Consider the following 17,023-nt stretch of genomic DNA (forward strand, 5'->3'; position numbering starts at 1 on the left):
TTGTTACTGTCGCATTTTCCCCAATATGTTAGATGATAAATAATCGATCCAAACAAAGAAAAATTGGGAAAAAAAACGTTTAAAAGGGTAAATACATGAAAAAGAAAATCTCGACCACTCCTTGAAGTCTGCGATTTCTGCAGCACGACCCTTGGTATATTACCATGTTTCACCCATAAAATCCCCCCCAAATCCGGCTGAGGCCATTCACATCTGTGTCTTGATACTCGATGATACATGCTACATGGAGTTTTTGGATCGAAACAAGGTAAGTACGCAATAATATCTCATTAAATCATGGCGTCTTTAATTCTGCTCTCGCGTGCAAAAAACTATTTTTTTTTAAAATGCCCTCCTGTTCAAAATTTTCCTTCTCCCAGAAAATAGATATTTTAAGCTTTGCAATGATGTATCCAACATGCAATTTTGAAATTTGGTCAAATTGGGGATCTCAAAGCGGACTTCAAGTCACCTGAGTGTTTTCCGCCATATACAAAACATCACCCCAATCTCTCGTAACATCATTATGCTGGTTGCCTCCAAAAATACAGTTGGCTGTGCATATCGCTCTGATCTCTGAATGACTGTGTATATGAAGTATGAAGCTTCTTTTTGCATGTGTGAAGTGCGTCCTCTGACATCCCGTCTGTCCTGAGAACACAATTTATCATATTAGATCTGCTGATCAGTTTATCCCTATTAGATGACCCGCACACTTGTTTCTGTCGATGATTAATACAACTAGCAGGGCCAGTCATGATGGATCTGGTGGGGCTTCACAGCTGAAGTTCATTAATAATTGGAATGTTGTAGAGTGTGAAGTAATGAATACTAATTATTCCTTTCATGGCTGACGGAAGACTACAAGACAATCCATCAGCAAACTTTAATTTGGTGGAGTAATGGTTCCATCAATAGTACATTAATTCCAGCTTGTGAAGATAGAGAGTTGAAACCGTAGGAAGCGAGGAACCTGCGCTGTAGAACCATGGCCCTCACTGCCATACAAGTAGTGATTAGGGAAAAATGAAAAGCCACCAAGTTTTTCAAGCTCGTGTTAATTAAATTGAAAAGGAGGGCTTGATAAATATTGGCTCTGAATGAAACGATCTGAAATTTTTACCTAGCATTTGTTGTTAGGTACAGAGTGTAACGGATTTAAGTTGGTATGAAGTTTGTTTTGCTAAATAATGCAAGACCCCCACCCCCACCCCCCACCGGTAGTAATAAAGGCTCGTTCTCCCTTTTGCTATGCTGCCATTCATGGATGTGTATCTATAAAATGCTATGAAAAAATATTTTTTTTTGCATAGTGTCGCCACTTTCATGTTTAAGATAATCCAAATAAAAATACACATATTAGACAGACATAACCCAGGTATACCTGAAATGCAATTTTTATGTTGAATTATCCTAGTATGAAAGAAGCACAGAAGAATGGGAATATACAGTGATCCCTCGTTTTTCGCGGTTAATGGGGACCAGAACCCACCGCGATAAGTAAAAAACCACGAAGTAGCGAGCCCCCCCCTCAAAAAAAAATTCATTATATTTATTCAGATATAGCATCGGAAAGAGATACATGTGAGACATGTTTTTTCATTTTTTTCTCCAAAGTATAATTAAAAAGGTCTTACTATATATAAATATATATATATATATATATATATATATATATATATATATTATTTATTTATTTATTAATCAATGGTTTAAAACACTTCAAATATAATTATTATGATAAGTTTTAAACATGTTACTGTCCCACCAAATTATTTTTAAACAAGAAAAATTAGGAGAAAATGCTTGGCTTTATTAAATGCTTCATTGAGTGAGTTAACTTAAATCCTCTTAAGCTACTCACTTACACACAATGAGTTGCCACAGCAACTGTTAAACAAGCAGGCTGTGCTTTGATGATTGTGTCTCTGGCAACATCAAACCCAAACATCAGCCAATCATCGTTAACTTTAATAAGCAACTCCAGTGCACGTGCACTGCCTGACGAGCAAAGAGCAGGGAGGGAGAGTGAGACTGCATGATCTGCTCGGGACAGCTCATCTGTATTATTATTATTACTTTTTTTTTACTTGGAAAAAAAATCCACGATGGACTGAGGGCGCGAAGTTTGAAGCGTGAAGTTGCGAGGAATCACTGTATTGTAATCCCACCTCAAGTGTGTTTGAATATTTCGACACAATCCTTAAAGATGTTGGTTCAGAGTTATGAGTTGGTCCTCTTGCTAACTTTTTTTGTCATCTAGGTGTATTCAGATTGGGGGCAAGGAGTGTGAATACAACAGTAATTTCCGTCTTATTCTGCACACCAAACTGGCCAATCCCCATTTCCCTCCTGAGCTCCAGGCTCAAACAACCCTCATCAACTTTATGGTGACCCCAGCTGGTCTGGAGGAGCAGCTGCTGGGACAAGTAGTATCCCAGGAAAGGCCTGACCTTGAAGACCTGAAAGTAAATCCCCATAGTTAGTCAATTTATAAAAGAGCCTATGAGAAAGGAATCATTAATATGTGCACTCTGTCAAAGATGGAGCTGACCAGGCAACAGAACCACTTTAAGATTGAACTTAAAAGGTTGGAGGATGACCTGCTCAGTCGCCTCTCTTCAGCCTGTGGTAATTTCCTGGGTGATATTTCTCTGGTAGAGCAACTTGAGAACACCAAGACCACAGCTGCCCACATTCAAGACAAAGTAAGACTTCTAACACATTTCAGTGTCACACTTCTTTCTTCATTCTTTTTCAATGTCTCAAGGCAACCTGTGACTCATCTTTCGTTAAACTTGCAGTAAACAGAATGCAGTTTGGAATATGTGTAATGAACAGCTTTTGGGGCATGACTGAAAGCCTCATAGCTCATTCGGTGCATTTCAAACACACAGGTGGTGGAGGCCCGAGAGAATGAGACAAAGATCAACGAGGCTCGTGAAATATACCGCCCTGCTGCTGAAAGAGCATCACTCCTCTTCTTCATCATCAATGACCTCAACAAAATTAACCCCATGTACCAGTTTTCTCTCAAGGTATTACAGCCTTTCATCCCTTAGTTTCTCTCAGTCCATGTTCCATGTTGCTAGTCTCATTTTCCTGATAAGGTGTCTGTTTTAGAATTTTTGTTCAATATATTCTATCCCAAACCTGTAGTTTAAGTGTGCAGATATTTTGTGATTCCTTGTCTACCCACTGATTAAACTTCAATTGTTTTCTTTCATTTTTTTTAACTTGCAGAGCTTTATTTCAGTGTTTAGCAAAGCACTGGAGTTTGCAGAATGTGAGGGGGATGTAAGCAGCAGAGTGGATGCTCTCACCGAGGCGATCACCTATTCTGTATTCCTGTACACTAGCCAGGGCCTGTTTGAGAGAGACAAGTTAACCTTCTTGTCACACACTGCCTTCCAGGTGAGGGAAGGCACCTTGAAGGTGGAGCGTCCTGTCATCCTTATCAATCAAAATATATTTCTGCCCTCACATTAACTTCAATTAAAATCAGTCAGCAGGACTATACGCTGCTATTGATTACCTCTCACACCGTTCTCTCCAGCTGTTGCTCAGACAGTCGGTTCTGACAAGGGGGTTGGTTCCGTGGCATAATGGAAATATCTGTCAATGTGGGTACTTTTTTCATCGAAGAAATTGTGCACGAGTAGTTGTGAAGCTGTTCTTCACATCACTATTTTACACTCTAGTACTCGGCGAATTGCAAAAGAAATTGGGTTCTTTTCCGAGGATTTAAAAATGTTTTTTTTCAATTTTGAGTTGCTTTGAAATTATTTGGGAAGGCAAACGTCCAAACCCCAAGTCCAGTGAAGTTGGAACGTAGAGTAAAAGGGTAAATAAAAAAAATTTAAAAAACTGATTTTCAAATCCCTTTTGACATATATCCAAATCCCTCCAGATCCAGCTTATGCAGAACCTAATCGATGCACAGGAATTTGACTTTCTTCTGCGTTTCCCAGTGGAAGCTAGCAAAATTAGCCCGGTATCCTTTCTTTCACCGCATGCCTGGGGAGCCATTAAGGTATCTTAATTTGGAGAAGATAATAGGTGAAGTTAGTGCATGTCAGTTTTCATTCTTTAATCTGTATCCAACTTCTTAGTATTTAGAATGTTAACAGTATCTCCCTTCATGTGACTACAGACTATTTCTTCAATGGAGGAATTCAATGGACTGGACCGAGACATTGAAAGTTCACACAAACGCTGGAGAAAGATTGTTGAATCTAGTTTTCCTGAAAAGGAAAGACTTCCACAGGATTGGAAAAATAAAAGCTGCATTCAGAAGCTTATCATCCTGAGAGCTCTTCGCCCAGACAGGCTGATTTACACCCTTAGGTAAAGATAAGACAAAGCATATTCTTAGTTTTTAATTTGTGTTGACTATGACAATAATCTCTTGTTTCATGCAGGAATTTTGTGGGGGACTGCATGGGAACCAAATATCTTGAGACTGCAAGGTTGGAATTTGCCAAGTTTTACGAAAGTAGCAGCCCCTCAACACCTGTGTTTTTTATCCTCTCTCCCGGTGTCGATCCACTGAAGGATGTAGAGAAACTTGGTATAATAGACTTCTTCTAATATCTGAAATTTCATGTGCTTAGGAAATCATATACATGTATATTTTTTGTAGGGTTAAGACTGGGATTGTCCATTGAATTGGGCAATTTGCACAATGTTTCATTGGGACAGGGACAGGAAGCCGTAGCTGAACATGTGCTCAGGAATTCCTCTAAACTTGGACACTGGGTCATTCTGCAGGTAAAACGGATTTCTATTTACTGAACAGCCAATATATTTCCTCTGCGCTGTTCTTTCAGCCAATGGAACTAATGATATTATCTCCACCAGAGTGGGAAATAGACTCAATTTGGTTCAATAAAAAACATAATTGACCAGTTAGGCCCTATAAATGCCTCTTTTGTAAAGTAGAAGCTGGAGGCCAAGCGAATTCCTGATTGGTGTCTTGAGGGAAAAAAAGACATTTTCGCAATTCTTACTGCATTGCCTAAATTAGGATAATTGTTTATTTACTCTGTTTTGGCTCCTTAGAATGTTCACTTGGTGGCTCACTGGCTCCCTGTTCTTGAAGCATTACTCGAGAGTGTGGCCATAGATAGCCACCCAAGCTACAGAGTGTTCATCACTGGAGAACCAGCACCCAGCCCTGAGCAACACGCAATCCCCAGAGGCATTCTTGAGAATGCCATCAAAATCACCAATGAGCCACCCACTGGCATGAATCCAAGTTTACATGCAGCACTCAATAACTTTACTCAAGTATGTTAATAGTCAAGGGGATGCATCATATTTTGTACTAAAAAGAGATTTTGGCACAAAAGTCTTAAATATTTGCTATGTTTCTGTTGTCGTTTGTTTTTTTTAGGACACATTGGACATGTGCTCTCGTGAACAGGAGTTCAATGCCATGTTCTTCTCCCTCTGCTTTTTCCATGCTTGTGTCACAGAGCGCCGAAAGTTTGGCCCTCAAGGGTGGAACCACAAGTATCCCTTTAGCACTGGTGACCTAACCATTTCAGCTAATGTTTTGTACAACTACTTAGAGTCAAACACCAAGGTAATGAAGCTTTGACCATTTTTTTCAAAGTTTTTGATACATAGCTTTATATCCATTGTAGAGTACTTACTCATTATGAATATTTAAAAATAATAATAATAATAATACTCTGCAATATCAGTTAATCCTAACCAGTTAATTCAAACTGATTAGTAAAATGTTTTCACCATTGTGATGGATACTGTTTATTCCCATTGTTTCACTTTTATGCTTTCTATAAACATGCAACCTATAATTTAACTTTTTTTTCGTGAAGACGAAAAAAATCAATTTCCTGCATTACTCGCAGCTGCTAATGTGTTTCTCTTAGAGCCTCTATTACCCCGATCAGAAACAATCATGTCTCCAAGGTGTTCTGCCCTCCAAAAAACGAATGTCCTTCATTATGTTAACCAAACAGTAACCTGTATGTGCGTATACAGAGAATTCATTAGGAGAGCAATGAAGCGTCGTCCTAAATGTAATTACATGCAGCCAATGTGACAGTTCACAACGCTACATAAGTGATCACTGCAATTAGAGCTGACGAAGGAAGCAATTTGCAAAACAATACAAATGATTGTGAACCTCCAGCTTTTGTAATTTGTTATGAATCGCAGGTTATCTTCTCCCTCTATGACCTCTCCCTGCTTCTCATCATAACTTGTAACACTTCAAATCGGTGTTTTTCAAGCTGCATCATCTTGTTTTTCATTTTTGCCCCACTAATCAAAGAATAATTCATATCTGTAAGTCAGTTGTTTTCTTACATCCAACTGTGTGACTTGTGTCTTTACAGGTGCCATGGGAGGATCTTTGCTATCTCTTTGGTGAGATCATGTACGGTGGACACATTACAAATAACTGGGACAGAAGGCTATGCAACACCTACCTGCAGGAGTTTATGCATCCCAAATTGGTGAGTTAGTGTCACATTTGTGTGAGAGCTCAAGATATATCTATTACATCTAAATAATGGGTACCCTCCTGTGATGTAAACTTAACTGCTAATTTAGCTTCTTTATTTATTGATGTATATATACTAGTATATGGCGGAAAACACTCAGGTGACTTGAAGTTTCGCTCTGAGGGCCCCAATTTGTGCCAAATCTCAAAATTGTCCTAAATGCATGTGTGATATATTATTGGAAAGCTAAAAATCTCAATTTTCTGGGGGAAGAACATTTTTGAACAGGAGGGCATTTTTTGACACCTTAAAAGTAGGTTAAATCAGGTGAGTGAAAAACAGACATTTTTGAGACCTTTGAAAATGTTCTCATTTAAAAAAATGTTTTGACACCCATCCTGGCACATAATAAATAATGAACATATGCATGCACTAAGACGTGGGCGGTTGTACAATAATAAAGGAAATTGGTGTGAGTAAATGTAGTTTTAATTTAGCCGTTTTTCATTTTGTAAACAAACATGGCTAAACGTGGAGTTAGCTGTATAGTAAACGATAATTTTACTGCATACAGTTTTTGATTTGGATTTAATCTGTGCAAAGAAAAACATTTCCAGGGGAATTTTAGGAGTTAAATTTCAATACCATAATATTTTAATTTTTGCTTTGGGCCTTTGGGCCTTTAAAATATTTTTTAAATTATGATTAAAGAATATGAATGCAAGATACTGAGAATAAAAGGCTCCATATGCATAAAGGGAACATATAAATGTGAGTACATAACACTATCTATTTATTGTATTTAGCCTTGAAGCCTAGGACCTAGGCTTTATGATTTAAGCATCTAATCAGCAGTGGTGTCCAAACTATTCCAAACAGGGCCGCACTGGGGGCTGGATTTCATTCCTACAAAACAAGATGACATCTTTTCACCAATCTGGTGTCTCACAAGTGTAATCAGTTGATTGCAGTCAGGTGCTGCTTGTTTTAGCACAAACTTCATTGGTTAAACTGTCTGTGCTTGATTGGTAGGAACAAAAACCAGGACCCACCCTTGCGGACAGGTTTGGACCCCCATGATCTAATGTATCTAAAACATCGATATCATCCTATAATAGCAATCCAAACGGCAACAAGGGTCAAAAAGATAATGGACAGCACACTAGTCAGTTAGCCTGCATGTCCATATTTGTCGCCCTACCGTTCGACTGCAGTGTATGTCTTTTTGTGGCTTTCTGGTAACTTGAAGTGAGAGCATTAGATAGCATAACTAAAGACACCATGATTTTAACAAGATATTATCACGTACTTACCTTGTTTCGATCCAAAAACTCAGTGTAGCATGTATCATTGAGTGTGTGTTGACTGTAAATGGTCACAGCCAGATTTTGTGGGGATTTTATGGGTGAAACACGGTAATATAACAAGGGTCGCGATGCAGAAATCACAGACATCAAGGAGTGGTCGAGATTTTCTTTTCAAATATTTACCCTTTTAAACTTTTTTTTTTCCAATTTTTCTTTCTTTGGATCAATTATTTATGATGTAAAATATCTGGGAAAATGCAACAGTAACAAAAAAAATTTACAATTAAGCGATAGTTATGAGGTAGATATCCGTGACCTTTTTACAGACACAATTTTTTTCATTGTGACGTAATTTGTTAAAAGTTTAAAATATGCGAGTGAATAATTTTTTAAAGGTTTTTTTTTTTTCTTTTTCAAACTAAATTTTAGTCATCAATTACTGATTCTAAGCTAAAAATGAGAGAAATTTCGAAGAATAAATATAATTACTTTCTTTTTATGGCTGGGTCGAAACAAAAGCGGTTGCACGGTGTCTGTAAACGGGGGTCTCTATGGTAAAATGGACAAATTAAAAACAGTCTGAGGGCATAATGTGCCATGAAACTGCTATGGCAGCATATAGACATATAGTTCTATCAAACACAACAGTCCTTTTGGCTTATATATACACAGCAGTTTATTTTAAAGAGGGGTGCAAGAGCAGAAACTGCTTTTTCAGTCTTGTATGTTTTCCACTCTATATACAGTGCATATATATTTGCCTACCCCGATATAATGTTTATTTCTTCTATGTTCACCAAATTAGTTTGTCTTGCTTTTATACTGACTGCACAAGAATATATATTTGAATGTTGTTTTCACTAACAGTTTGAAGCAGAACTCTATCTGTGTCCTGGCTTCCTGGCCCCTCCATTCATGGACTACAGTGGTTACCATGCTTATATTGATGAAAATCTTCCACCTGAGAGCCCCACTCTGTATGGCCTGCATCCAAATGCAGAGCTCGAGTGCCTCACTCTCACCTCAGAAAACCTCTTAAAGACTCTGCTTGACCTGCAGCCACAGGACTTCTCCAGAGGAGAGGGGGAAGTATCAATCGCAGAGGAGAAGGTTCGGCCACCAAAACAAATTTATTTATTATCGCTTTAGAACTTTCTCACTTTCATAATCACTCAACGAGGCTCATGTTTTTGTCAGGTCAAGTCTATCATTGAAGACCTCCTTGACCAGCTTCCTGAGCAGTATAATGTAGCAGAGATGGTAGTAAAGGCAACAGAACGAAGCCCGTACATTTCAGTCTGTTTGCAAGAATGTGAGCGCATGAACCTTCTACTGGTGGAAATGAGGAAGTCTCTTAATGAAATGGAACTTGGCCTGAAGGTAGTGTGTTGAAGGGTTCTATTTTGATCCTCAGTATTACAATGGTTCTCAATTCATGAAAATTGTTTAGAGTGAAATTGTGAATCTCCATACACACGCATCATTGCACTGATTAAATGAAAATAATCCACACTTACAGGGCTCCAGACTGCAACCAAATGGTGGAATTTTGCGACTAAAATTAGAGCCAGTATGAGTATTTATTTTCATCTACTTACACATGTGTGAGCCGGCACTGTTACAAAGGAGGCCGAGGGTGGGGTAATAAGTCCGACTCAGGGGCTCAACACACGGGAAGCGATGAGCGATGTTGAAACGTGAAAGTCATCGCCGTTGAGCTAAAAGCCAAAACACGGGGTGCGATGCGACTGCAGCGGCAAGTGACTGTGACACACACCACCCTCTGCCTGTGCAACATCACTCATCTTTGATTAACTATGAATTTGGAGGGCATTTTTAAATTTCCGGTCTTTTCTGAGCGCCAACAACTTCCCACACTGCTGCTTTTTTTAAATCCGGGAAATTATGCCGAGAGGTATCATAAAGTTGCTGGTTGCATACCGCTGAAATAATACGCTCCTCCATGTTGACAAAGTGTGGTGTGAGGATGTTAATTTCCAGGTTGGCCAGTGTCCTTGCAGGGGATTTAATAAATCCATTGCTGATTGGTTATAGTGCCAGGTGACAGAAATAGAACAAAATTCCTATGTTAACCTAATTCCTAAACCGTATACTGGTTGATGTCAAAGCTGATAGACAATAAAATATAGATTCATAAATTTGTAGTTTTATCCATTCATCATGAAAGTATATCGGTTAAACAGTGAAAATTAGAGGAAAACTTGACTTGCATGTCGGTATACAGTCTGGCCCCTAAAGTTTTCTGTTAGGGGCCACAGTGCTCCTCATAAAGTCTTAGTCTGGAGCCCTGGGATTACACTTTTAATCCTTGGATACTTCACCTCTAATCCATATTTTTGTTTAAACAATTTAGGATTTCTTTTTTTTTTTTTTTTTTTTTTCAACAAATCCATACTATAAATGTTGATTAATGACACCCCAGGTGTTTATTATTCAAGGCTAGTTTCATTTTTGTCTCCAGCACAAGAAAAACATGCAGCAAACTGGTATATACAGTATATGCACTGTGAGCCACTGGGGATTTTCCATTTTGTATTGCTTCTATTCAATAAATATACCATTATAGTCAATGTAGAGTGTATTGTGAATTTAGCTATAGACTGCTTAATTTTCAAACGGCCTGGTTTGTCATGTACCTCAGAGATTCAGTAATTTTACGGCATACATAAGAATAATTACTTAAACCACTGATTACCGAGCCTGGCTGAATTACAGCTACATTAATATGGTTTGTAATAAACCAAACCGTTTGTAAATCAAGAATTTAGCGAGTTAAGAGTGTTTTATTACTCACCTTATGTCTGCTACAATAGAGCCTGCCATGGTCGACATGGCAGCTGCGGGCAAATGTATATAGATAATCAGGTGACATCATTTTATTTTTACAAAATGACAATAGCCTGAAATTCGTGTTTCACTCTCATTGTGTAAGAGTTGAGAACCCTGTATTGTTGTACATGTTGCAAACTTCAATGGGATTTTCATGTTCTTACAGGGAGAACTCACCATCTCTTCCAGTATGGAGATGTTTCAGTCGGCCTTGTTCAGTGACTCTGTACCAGAGTCCTGGGCTAGATTGGCTTACCCCTCCACCAAAACACTTACGCAGTGGTAAATATAATGGAGCTTGCTTTTTACCTAACATCGAACCATATTTTGCTATACTTATTCATAGACTTCATAATACTTGAAATGACACGGGAAACGCCGATCCATAGGGGCCTATTTTCAAAAACTTCAAATTCAAATATTTTAAAAACCAAAGCTGCTGCCAATCTAAAACCAAAACAGGCCATATACGAGTCTCCATGAGCAGCGGCAAAAAAAAAAAAAAAAAAAAAAAAATCAAAGTCGTTCCCTTATAAAATCCTGATTAATTATGTTTTATATAAGTATAACAAAACTTAAAATGGCTATGAAATTTTCAAACTTTACACTAGATGTACAAAAATCACCAAATGCAGAGATAATCACCTATATTTTCAAGATCAATAGCATTATTTTAACATATATAAGTTTTAGCCCAAAATAGCAACTTCATTTTTTTTTTTTATTACTGCGAGTTTTCAACAGCTAATAAATCACTCAATTTAACATCAGAAGCTTAATACTTGAGGAAAACATGCAGAATCAAGTATAAATAATATGTAAATAGATTATAAATAAATTCTATATACAACCACAACTTATTATAGAATAGAATAGCCCTTTATTACCATTATACAGTTATACAATGAAATTGTGGAGAATCCCTTTACAGTGCAGGATAAGTTAAAATCTCAAAAGTGACGTGCAAGTATAATATCGAAATAAACAAATATAAAATGCGTATGAGATAGAGGAGATAGGCAGTGCAAATAATCGATGTGGTGTTACCAGGATGTGAGCCTTGTCTTTCAACAATCACATAGCCTTTTTCTATGCCCTGCATTTTCTGGTCACCTCGACTTGTACAAGTCTCTGTTCCTCTCTGTCTCCTTTCGGCCCTCCTCGACTCTGCTCCTTTTCCTGCCGGCGGGTCACTCCAAGGCCTGTTCTTCCTCGCTTCTGAAGTCACATCCTTGGAGAAGTTTGCACCAAAACAGTTGAAGAGGGACCGCCAGGAACTCCAGCAGGTGCTCTTGTGCTTTCTGCACATCAGGGAGTCCCACAGCGACATTCCGAAGGACGCCATGTGGGCCATGGGGAGAGATGGCCGCTTGAGGACCGCCCGGCCCGTCTCCAGGTCACCCTTGTCCTCTGGAACATCTCCATGATGTCGGCCCTATGTATCCCTGTGTTCCTCCTTGCCCGTGCGACTGTGTTGGGGTTGACAACTGCCATGATGAGCCCAACGCTCTGCTTCTCGATCGAAGAGCGCACCAGCATCTTCTGGGTCAACTTGACAGACTTGGAGTTCACCCACCTGGCCAGCACCTCCCGGCTCGAAAATCGGGCCGTCCTCATCCTCTCAGGCTCCTAAAAAACATGTTTGTTTTAGAAAGATAGGTGTTTTGATCCATCTTTTTTATAAAGTGAATAATGGTGGCCACTTACTTTAGCCCCAGGACACCTGGGCTGCACCGTACAGCCGTTGTTGTGGAAGCTGCTGTAGATGTTTTTCCAAAGGTGCAGGGGGTCAAAGTCGACAAAGATTTGCTTGTTGTCGTCGGCGTAGGGGTTGGTGTAGGACCATGGTGTTTCACTGAAAGTTATTAGATTGAAATATTACATAAAATAAAACACGTAAAAGCTGATTGTTTTAAATATGGATGCAGATATGTTTAAAATAAAAATCCAGTGATACAAAATCCAGCATGGCCGTCATAGCAAAACAATGAACTTTTTCCGTTGAAAATTCTTGTGAATAAATGCTTAAATCCCTGAATTTTTTATATATATGGAGATAAAACATTCTTGAGTCCTTCGTTAAAAGCAAAAAAACGTGCAGGTAGCATTTATTTCATGTAAATATTGCAAATGTGCGGCTTGTCTTTAAGTTCACTGCGGCGCCGCCTTACCACAAGTCCATCACAAAGAGCTTTTTACGTTGAAATTCTTGTGAATAAATGCTTAAATCCCTGAATTCTTTATTGATATGGACGGAAAATAGGCTCGATTCTTGGTTAAAAGCAAAAAAACGGGCAATTTGAATTTACTTTACGTAAATATGTCGAAGAATGATACTAGTCTGTTAGCTCTTTGTTATGATAAGGGGGCTGCCACAATGGCTTTTTTCCATTGAAAATTCTTGTGAATAAATGCTTAAATAACTGAGTTCTTTACAGATATGGACATAAAACAGTCTCGATTCTTGGTGGAGAGCAAAAACCGGGCAGTTGGCAGTTATTTTACGTAAATATTGGCAAATTTCTCCAATTGATTTTTTTCACAATGTTTCAAAATGCATGCATGGTTCAAAAAATATAATAATTAGCTTGAATCCTCGAACATATCACTCCTGAGACAATCCTTCTTGTTAGTATGCGGTCCAGATTTCGTATTTTTTTAATATGAATCCGGGATTGTGCTCAAAAGCATGTGTGAGAGTTTCACTCCCACCGATATCTAATAAATGAAGATGAGTCACACAGCCCCCTACGGGCAGGCGGGGTGCAGAGAATGACGAGGCTTACCAGTCAAGTATCTTGATGTCTATGACTTATTGCTTATTACATTTTAAACAATGGACACCAAGCACCTTAAAGCCATTTTTTTTGTTTTTTGCGTTGTAAGTGCCCCAACAAATGAGAACATGGTATTCTAATTGTTTCAAATTAATAATATGATGGTTTGAGACACATGATGTTCCGCATTCAGCAGATGTAACGTGCAATGGTTGTTGCTACGTTAAATTTGAAATGTAATTATTTACTACTTTAAATATATCTTTTCATAAATTAAGCCACATTGCAATTTTATTTGCATTTTAGGTTCAATGATATCAAGTGTAGCTGTCGTGCTCTGGACAGCTGGACACAGGACTTTGTTCAACCTGCTGTTGTTTGGCTCTCAGGCCTCTTCAACCCACAATCTTTCCTTACTGGTGAGCTCTTAAAAAAAAAAAAAAAAAAAAAGTGAGACAGATGACTATCCATACTTCAGAGAGTTACATAAAACTTCTGACATTTCTTTTTTCTTTTTACAGCTATTCTGCAGAGCATTGCTCGTAAAAATCAGTGGCCACTGGACAAGATGACTTTGACTGCTGATGTGACAAAGAAGACAAAAGATGATTTTGGGCATCCACCACGGGAGGGGGCATACATCCACGGCCTTTTCATGGAAGGTAAGATCAATACAACATGTTATCCTTGTTGAATCACAACAAGAACTGTTAGTGTTGCCGAATGAACTCAATATATACCATACCCTAATGTCATTTAAGGAGCGCGTTGGGACATTCAATCGGGAGTCATCGCCGAAGCAGTTTTGAGGGATCTGACTCCTCCCATGCCTGTTCTGTATATACGAGCCATACTGGCGGAAGAGCAGGAGCTGAAAAACACATACGAGTGTCCCGTGTACCGTACTAAAAATCGTGGATCCACATACATTTGGACATTTTACCTCCGAAACAAACAGCCTCCCGCTAAGTGGATTGTAGCTGGTGCGGCCCTGTTGCTTTCAATTTGACACCCAATGGACCACAAATAGTATTATTTCTGCTAATAGTATTATTATGCCATATTTTGCATAACATGTTGAAAGCAATTTAAAGCAACACTAGGTAAATTTTCAACCTTTATAAAATATGTTCATAACATTTGTGATGATATGTCAACTGAAAACTAGTTGAATGACACCTCTTTTATATCTTCAGGTGGTCTGTATTGCTTTCAGCGGCTCTAATTAACTTTGAGGAGGGTGGTAGAAACCCTGCCACACAAAAAAACTACAAATGTGTTGACTGCTTTACAGCATACGTCACTTCCCCTTTTCCCCAGTCGTTATAAAGATGGAAGTCAATGCAAACGCTTTCGCATGAATTCTGCAAAAATGGCAGAGCAACAAAATAGACAAAAGTTTTGTCTGAGGAGAGAAAAAGAGGGAGGTTCCTAGGATATACAGAATTTACATTGGCCCTGCTTTCACTCGCTGGCGTGACACCCCCCGCCACCCTCTAACCAAACTCGTCAGTGCTGATGATTTCGGTTGGGGTTCAGCCCCACACTAAGCCACATGGTTGCTAACTGTCATATGCTATTAATTAGCCACAACTAGATTCATTACCTTATTACTATTCATCCTTCACACAGCCCCTGGAAACAGAAATGTTGTTTAATCCATCTGCAGGCGACCAGGAGATCATGAGTTTACGACACTATGTTGGTGTGCGCTGGTCCTCATGGGAGATGCAGTCTTCCTTAAGGCAAAACACTAACCCCTTTGTCCACCAGCATCTCTAAAATTGGCAATATTTTCCGTAAATTCAACATCAACTTTCACTGTTACACCGATAACACCCAGCTCTACCTTACTTCCGAACCCTCCTCCTCTCTCCCGCCTACCTTCCTGACTGACTGTATCACCGAAATAAAAAACTGGCTCACCCAAAATTTCCTCAAACTCAACACAGTAAAACCGAGGTGCTCCTCATCGGCTCCAAATCCACCATATCCAAATACCATAGCCATCCCCTCACCACAGACAATTCCACTGTTTCACCATCCCACCAAGTTAAGAGCCTGGGTGTCATCCTGGACAATACACTCATTTTTCATTCACGCTGTACACATCAATAATATTACCCGGATTGCCCACTACCACCTATGCATCATCAACCGCCTCCGCCCCTCCGTCACCCCCCCCCATTCTGCTGCCATCCTGGTTCATAGTCTTGTCACTTCCCGCCTGGATTACTGCAACTCCCTCCTCTTTGGCCTCCCTCAAAAGACTACATAAACTGCAACTGGTCCAGAATTCAACCGCTCTCATTAAAACCCGTACCCCATTCAGCCACCACATCACTCCAGTTCTCCACCAGCTCCATTGGCTCCCGGTCCACTTCCATATCCAGTTCAAAGTTCTCCTCCTTATATTCAAGGCCATCCACAACCTTGCCCCTCCCTACCTGTCTGACCTCCTCCATATTACAGTGCCCTCCCGTGCCCTTAGGTCCTCCACCTCCATACACTTGTCCCCCTGCTCGCCTCAGCACCATGGGGAGCAGAGCATTCAGCCGCTCTGCTTTGGAACTCACTACCACCCGACTTAGCAACACAGACTCACTCCCCCTTTTTCAATTGAAACTCAAAGCTCACCTGTTCAGACTTGCATATCCGTAATCATCCCTGATTTCTTTGTGTTTTACTGTTCTGCAAATTATTTTCATAGATTAGTATTTTATCGTTTTGAACGTTATTTTTACTGTTTTTATTCATTAATTTGTCTAACTGTTTTTTAAATGATTGTACGGCAACCTTTAGTGCCAGAAAGGCGCCTTCAAATAAAATTTATTATTATTATCAAATTGACCGAAACTAAAAAGTTACCTAGTGTTGCTTTAATATTTTTGCAAAGCAGTACTTTGATATTTTGTTTTTCGACACTACACTTGTGGCATAGTTTCTTTTTGTTTTGTTTTTTTCCAGAGAAAATAGACCGCATCATACCTTTTTAGGGTAGCTCATATAATCCAGACACTGTCGAAGCTCTCGCCCAAGATGGTTCAATCCAGCCATGATTTGTTGAGAGCTTATGTCTCCATTTTCAACCATGTAATTCAGGATAGGGACCATGTTTTATTAGAAGGTCAAGATTAAAAAAAGCTCGCTGGTTGTCCTCTACTAACTGAATGATACACAATGCTGTCTGGAGAGTTCCCAGCCTGAATTCCCTGGAGATGATGTGCATGGCTGCTATTGACTTTTAAATGAGGTGCATTTGACATTGACCTTTAGCACTGCTTCGGCAGAATACTAACGCACTAGTGTAATTCATTCAGTTTGGCCTGCTGAAGAAACCTATTCAAAGCCATTGATAGTTCTCAATACAGACAACAGCGCATCAGATTACAGATCTTTTATCAGTCTGCTCTGTGTCCAGATAAACCAAAATAACCCACAAATTGTCACCAGACTCATTTTTGGCTAGTTGAAAACATAAATGTGCAAAATAAGGATACTTATGAACTTTATATATGTATATACAGTATATATATATATATATATATATATATATATATATATCTATAGCGGGAAACACTCAGGTAACTTGAAATTCCGCTCTGAGACCCCATAT

At 39.1% G+C, this 17,023-nt stretch overlaps 1 protein-coding gene across 1 annotated transcript in view; it reads left to right on the forward strand.

The window, feature by feature from the left end:
• The window catches only part of si:dkey-233k19.3 (dynein axonemal heavy chain 11), a 63,085-nt gene extending 47,049 nt beyond the window's left edge, over window positions 1-16,036 (forward strand). Inside the window, exons 61-77 of the mRNA XM_057835225.1 lie at window positions 2,264-2,468; window positions 2,544-2,708; window positions 2,898-3,038; window positions 3,244-3,414; window positions 3,911-4,033; window positions 4,154-4,347; window positions 4,422-4,570; window positions 4,643-4,770; window positions 5,062-5,289; window positions 5,396-5,587; window positions 6,366-6,485; window positions 8,648-8,890; window positions 8,978-9,160; window positions 10,797-10,912; window positions 13,714-13,826; window positions 13,929-14,069; window positions 14,169-16,036. Of these exons, the coding sequence (XP_057691208.1) occupies window positions 2,264-2,468; window positions 2,544-2,708; window positions 2,898-3,038; window positions 3,244-3,414; window positions 3,911-4,033; window positions 4,154-4,347; window positions 4,422-4,570; window positions 4,643-4,770; window positions 5,062-5,289; window positions 5,396-5,587; window positions 6,366-6,485; window positions 8,648-8,890; window positions 8,978-9,160; window positions 10,797-10,912; window positions 13,714-13,826; window positions 13,929-14,069; window positions 14,169-14,416 (2,860 nt within the window). The 3' untranslated portion in view covers window positions 14,417-16,036. The remainder of the gene's footprint in view (window positions 1-2,263; window positions 2,469-2,543; window positions 2,709-2,897; window positions 3,039-3,243; window positions 3,415-3,910; window positions 4,034-4,153; window positions 4,348-4,421; window positions 4,571-4,642; window positions 4,771-5,061; window positions 5,290-5,395; window positions 5,588-6,365; window positions 6,486-8,647; window positions 8,891-8,977; window positions 9,161-10,796; window positions 10,913-13,713; window positions 13,827-13,928; window positions 14,070-14,168) is intronic.
• The last annotated feature ends 987 nt before the right edge of the window (window positions 16,037-17,023 follow it).

This window comes from Corythoichthys intestinalis, chromosome 4 (assembly GCF_030265065.1).
Source record: "Corythoichthys intestinalis isolate RoL2023-P3 chromosome 4, ASM3026506v1, whole genome shotgun sequence".
Taxonomy (NCBI): domain Eukaryota; kingdom Metazoa; phylum Chordata; class Actinopteri; order Syngnathiformes; family Syngnathidae; genus Corythoichthys; species Corythoichthys intestinalis.